Source organism: Anthonomus grandis, chromosome 12 (assembly GCF_022605725.1).
Source record: "Anthonomus grandis grandis chromosome 12, icAntGran1.3, whole genome shotgun sequence".
NCBI lineage: Eukaryota > Metazoa > Arthropoda > Insecta > Coleoptera > Curculionidae > Anthonomus > Anthonomus grandis.
In genome coordinates this window covers 30,014,887-30,021,147 of record NC_065557.1, presented here as the reverse complement: position 1 = coordinate 30,021,147, position 6,261 = coordinate 30,014,887, and the positions used below count along the sequence as shown (strand labels likewise).

General features: G+C 31.0%; 1 protein-coding gene across 2 annotated transcripts in view; it reads left to right on the top strand.

Moving 5' to 3' along the window:
• The first annotated feature begins 1,503 nt into the window (after positions 1-1,503).
• The window catches only part of LOC126742616 (mitogen-activated protein kinase kinase kinase 15), a 151,968-nt gene continuing 147,210 nt past the window's right edge, over positions 1,504-6,261 (top strand). Inside the window, exons 1-2 of one of the 2 annotated variants that reach the window (XM_050449343.1) lie at positions 1,504-1,865; positions 1,927-2,126. In XM_050449343.1, coding sequence (XP_050305300.1) covers positions 1,829-1,865; positions 1,927-2,126 — 237 coding nt within the window. In that variant the 5' untranslated portion in view covers positions 1,504-1,828. The remainder of the gene's footprint in view (positions 1,866-1,926; positions 2,127-6,261) is intronic. The other variant, XM_050449344.1, reaches the window with a different exon arrangement.

The following is a 6,261-nucleotide window of genomic DNA, read 5'->3' as shown; positions in this document are numbered from 1 at the left end:
GTCTAGTCAATATGTCAATAGTCTAATATCGACGTAGTATAAGGTACGTAAAATCTATAGAATATTTCAAGAACAATTTTATATATTAATAAAACACAGAATAGTTAAGACATTGAGATCAACTTTTTACACGTGTAGGTAGTGCAAATTATGTTTAATTGTAAGCATGAAATTCGATTAAAGCTTTATTACAACGACGAACCCGTTTACATCGATTTTTTTGCATTCAATATATTTTTTTAAATTAATTTTACTACTAAGATAACATTTTTATTTTTTCATAAAATGTATTATAACATTATTTCTCTATTGTTTCTAGAGTACTCTCTTTGATGAAGACGCTTGCTTAGATGATGTATCAGTAGCACCTGATATACTGATGTAGTAGTAGTAGTAATAAGGGTGGGGGCGCTAGAGCACGACAAGTAGGCCTAAATAGTCCCTTTTCATCAACCCCAGAATCACCCACCCCTACGCCTCCACTCCCAATGCGCGGTCTTCACTGAGTCGGCCTGTCCTTTTAATAAAGGCTTGCACGTTGTCCCAGTAAAGAAAAATGTTTCAAGAACTGATTCCGGTACGGCAAATGGCACAAAACCGTGAATATAATAACTGTGAACTAGAAAGAGCTTTGCATCAATAACTGACTCCTTTACAGCAAATATCACAACCCAGTGATTTTAGTAGAGAAACGGTTCTGAGTTCATTATTCTACCTTGCTGGTTGCGCTGATACCAATACAAATAAATAAATAGCACTTTTGGTTACTTTTTATACCTTTCGTTACTTTAAAAAATATATATTTTACCCACTTTAAATTTGAAGTCTTCATATGAAGTTTCTACTGCCAAATATCTTAAAGTTGCCATTAACTTTTCTTCGGGCGTTATTGCGGTTCCCATAATGGTATTTTAGATAGTAAGTTTATCTCTTACTAAGCCCTATAACAACAGGCTCTTTTTCTCAAGTTCTTTTAAGAAGATTATGTTTGAGTTACTATTTCCGATGCAAGTACCAATCCATACACCACTTTTTCTTTCTTTCTTATTTTTCCAATTTTTTTTCGTCGATTAATAATATAACAACTATGGCAGCAGCTTTTCTTTTTGATACTTTTAATGACATGACTACGACACCACAAAACTTCTGCACACGAATAGTTAACGGCCCACAGTACTGTGGTATGCTCTACTGCAATCGTTTCATATATTGGACTGGGTGTAAAAAGAACCAATATACTGCGGCTTTATACGATATCTTTCACGATTTCCAGTTCAATACGCAGTACGATAAATCGTGACGTGTGTAGACCGCTTAAGTGTGCGCTTTCGCACTATAGTTTGGTTGTGTGTATATCTCTAGTTCAGTGCCTTCATGTCATCTTGTTCTCGGTGACGGCGCGGCGGTGGTGTACAAACGCCCTCGCTTATTTCGCACATCTCGGAGGTTAAGCGACGATCGCGGCGAGCTGTAAATCAGGCATTAGAGAGAGCATGTGTCAGTTTTAGTTCGGATTGCCCAATTCTCAATTTCATAAGAATGATCAATTCTCAAATACTCTCAAATCTTGGTAATGCTATAAGATCAAAATTGAAAGCGAAGGGAAGAAACCAAAGAAACAACAAATTTTAAATTCCTTGGATAGTTTTGTCATCTGAAGGGGCATTTTATTTACATAATACTTATAATAATGACATTTTAAAGTAGGAATTTGTTGAATTTACTAAACTGTCTAACCATAACCGTAAATACCTTCTGTATTCCTATTGCGAGATTGTTTGTTTTTATTACTCAACAGTGTTTATGCTAAAGTGTAATCTTAACAGAAATGCCTTCTATACCAATGGTAGCCGAGTCTGATGCAGGTAGAGAACTGACTCATTAAAAATTATTTTGTCACTACTAAAATAAACTTTGAATTTTTAGAATGTCATAGTGTCACAGACAGTGTTGGGTCTCATTCAGACTATTCTGCAAATACACATGTCACAATGACAAAACCTCATATGGAAGTTGTTTGTGTTATAGATATATGCCAGAATGAAAATGTGGCCCAGAGAAAAAAAGCTCTAGAAGATGTCAAAATGGCTTGTATTCAAGTCGGAGCTTCTCTTTCACACATTCAGGTATGTATCCATCAAACAATGAAAAAATACATGGTATGGCACTACACACATCAATTTAGAATGTACTATCTCATACCCTCAATTATTGATTAGAAGAAGAAACAATACTTATTCATGTATCGAGAAGAAATATGAACTTACAATTACTTTAACAAAACCTTTGGTTATATGTAATTCAATTTAATTCCAATAATTCTTAAATAAAATAATTTATTAGATATGAAGAATGTGGTTGATATGTGCCTGCCTAGCAGTCGTGTGGCTCTGGGTTTAAGTCCCAAATTTGGCATGGTCCGTTGTGAGTGTCTGGTTTAGTTGTTACAAAATTATAGAGGTTGTTCCAATTAGAACTTGTGACTAAATGTGCTCAGCACAAGGTCAACAAATAAATAAAAAAATTAAAATTACTATGTTTTTTGTATTTCATTAATTTTTCCAAAAAATACAAAAGTTACTTTTTGGGGTGTGATCCTAATATAATTAAATAATAGAAAATACAAATAAAAAATATATTTCCATTAGGGATCACTATTTTCTCTTTTTAGCAGTGGAATCCATATATTATTAAAATCAAGTGAACAAGAAGCTAAGCATTTTCCTTCATTTTAATTTAATATAAGTTTGTAATTTATGCAATTTTAAAATTGGTTATTGTAATTTATATAATTGGTTTTATTCAGATGCAAGATTGAATTTAGGTGAGATATAAGCTGATCATCCCAAAACTTTTGCTAAAATAAGATTACTTTTATGATTTTATAATGATAATGTTGATTATTTAAGCTTTAATATCTATTGTCACTAAATTGTGATATTGTCCTATGCATTTGACCATTAAAATTTAGAAGAAAAATGCATGTCCTTTACTTAATTTTTAAGCTCTAGAATGGTTCTGTAAATTGTCTGTATTTAGTTATTATTAATTTTTATATTTCCCCCTAACAAAACGTGATTGATCTAAATTTGATCTTTGTGAAATTAACAGCATATACCTTATGTGTCTAACAAGATCAATAATTGCACAAATACTTGAACCTTTGATCAGTTAAATGCAAGTTTTTGAAGAAAAAATGTAAACTGTTAAAGAAATTAACTTCTATTGTTATGGATTAAATTTTTGTAGTTATAGAAAGAGAGATGGCTAACCCAATTATAAATAATATTTATTGGGGATTTAAACATATTAGTTCTAGCAGCTATTATGGATCTAAAATTATTACAGCTTGTTTCATCTGGCTCAAAAGTGTGGATAATCTACCATTTTCTTTAAGCCAAATGTGTTTTATAGACTAAAAAAAATGCTAAATATTAACTTTGAGTCATATAATCCCAAGATTAGATTTTCTTCATTTACCTTGGATAATCTGAAATCATAATTTTTTCAAGAAAGACAGCATTGACCATTGTGTTCATGTTTAAGTAAAGGTAACATAATAATTATTTATTCAAAAAATATACAGTAAACATATATGATACCTAAACCTAAAAAATCTCAGCTCTAAGAATTTTGTTATGGAATCTTTATTTTAATCTCAATCCATTGGTTTTGCTAATTCCATCTTCTACAGAAGATTAAAATTAAACTAAAACTTCTTACAAGTGGCCTTATATGTATACTAAAGATGTAACTAATAGAATAGAAAGCAATGAAGCATGGCTGAACGAAGAAACCCTAACTAAACTATATAATTGACTATAAGGGATTGGACCATTATCCCTGTTAAAAGTGGCTTTCTGATTTTCGAGTAATGTTAAACTTTCATATCCATCTAATTTCCTATTGTTATTAACCAGATAAGTAATTTTAAGTTATCTGTACTTATAAAGTGGCCAGTATTTAAAACATGTTCAGCCAAACTTGTCTTTTCAACTCTCCCATATTTCACAAGAGCTATAAGAAAGAAAGAAAGAAAGAAAATGTGCTATATTACGTAAGACAACAAAATCTTGTGTACAAGCATCCTAAAAACTAAAAAATTCCAAATTCACTTTAAATTTCAAACAAACATAACATCTAAAATACCATATAATTTACACACATTACCAAAATTAATCATAACAAAACAGATTGAAAAAAAAAAAGCATCTTTTTGATAAATTTAATTAAAAAATAAGTAAAGCTGTCAATAAAACAGAATTTAATAGAAGTAAATTAAATTATTTAATAGGAAACAAAACTAAAGCACTAAAATGATGTCAGAGCACAGGTTAAAAGGTATCATTAAAAAAATTGTCAAGGCTATAATATGCCCTGGATAATAGAAGTCACTTTAATTCCTTTTTGAATTTTTTAACTTCTTAAATTTGTCTGATACATAGAGGAACATGGTTGTAAATTTTTTTGCTAAGGTATATAAGTGAGTCCTTGGTGAGGGAGGATGTAGGGATTGGTAAGGGAAAATCGTTATCCTGGCGAGTCGTATGACCAGTGTTAGAGGGAGGTTTAGGACATTTATGAATAAGAGTAGCTGTTTCTAAGATAAAAAGAGAAAAAAGAGTTAGGATTTTTTGAGATATAAAGAGAGGTTTACAAGAATCTCTTAACCCAGCGAAACGTAGGGATCTAACTGCCTTTTTTTGAATCACAAAAACTATGTTTAATAATCCCTTGTTGCTTAAACGAAGATGGGACTCAATAAGAGAAAAGTACACAGGTGCAACATACATGTGGGTGAAAGAACATGCATCTTTAAGTCATAAGATTCCAATATACTTAAAAGGGATGTATGATATGATAGCAAGCTTACATCAGTGAAGTTAATATTAAAGTCACCAGCCAATATAACTATGGAGTGTATAGACGATTGGGATAATAGAGAATCAAGTTTGTCCAGGAACATACCAATATTTCCTGTGGGTGGTCTATAAACACAAAGAACATATAAATTAAATAGCTTACAAAAACAAAGCGAGAATTCAAAAAGCTTCAATTGTTTGTTTAACCAAAATAGCTGTTCCTTCATGTATAGAGTGTTGCCGACAAAAAATTGATATTGGAATATAATCAGATATTAAGAAACATTCATTAGGCTTTAACCAGTGCTCTTTTGGCATGCCTATTTTCAATGTTATTTATAGAATGTGAGTGAGCTTCATCTTCTGTGTATTTATCTATAAAAAAGAATCCCTATCACAGTCAGTATCTAGAAGTCCAGGTTAATTACTTGGTTTTATTGTGGACACATTTTTTGATGAAATGCTACTTTTTAAATGTTTTAAAATATGGGTATACAGTAATGATACCAAATCTGATCCAAAGTTGCTGGCATGATTAGACTCTAAAATTCTATTTAGATTAATATTATTTGCATGAAATATTCTATAGAGAGCCTTATTGCTATTATAAATTACATTATGGCTTGGATACATGTAAGGGCTTGTCATCACTAAACTATTGCTGTGTAAATGTGTAATTTTTTTTTAAATATCGAATGATGAGCAAATACCATTTAACATTAAAATCAACATATCATTTTCTGTAAATTCCTTAACCATAGATGATGCAGTATAAATCAGTTCATTGTTGTACTTCCTGGCTTCAGGAAACACTGGACTTTGTAGTTAGCTTCAAACTTCAAACGCAATTTCTTCAGGAACACTCTACTACAATTTCCACCCACAAAAAAAAGGTTAGGTCGATTATCAACGGGTGAATTTGGCCTACATGGTAACTGTGTTGGAGAATTTATATTAACAAATTTAGATAAGTTTTGCTGTTCCTTTAATGCACAAATATCGGAATAGCAAGTATCCTTTTCAACTTCCAACACCTTTATAGACTGGATCATATTCTTATTCATCTTATGTTATTTAAATCTCACATTAATTGATCTTCTTGTTGGTCCCATGTAATTTTTATAACAGTTGTTACAAGTAATCTCATATATCCCAGACTATCTATTGGCCTTTATTTTATCTTTTTGATTTCTTAAAAAATTATTAACTTTGATAGACCATTTTTAGTCCTAAGTCCTTAAAAACCCATCAAAGCCTCTCGTTAAGACAGGATCATATGGTATCACAATGAAAGTTTGCTTTGTTGTATTTTAATTTTTTGAAGAACTCTACCACATTTCAGTAGAGTTCCTCAAATTAACTGTAAACTTATGTCGTTTATTCAGCTTATTAATAATCA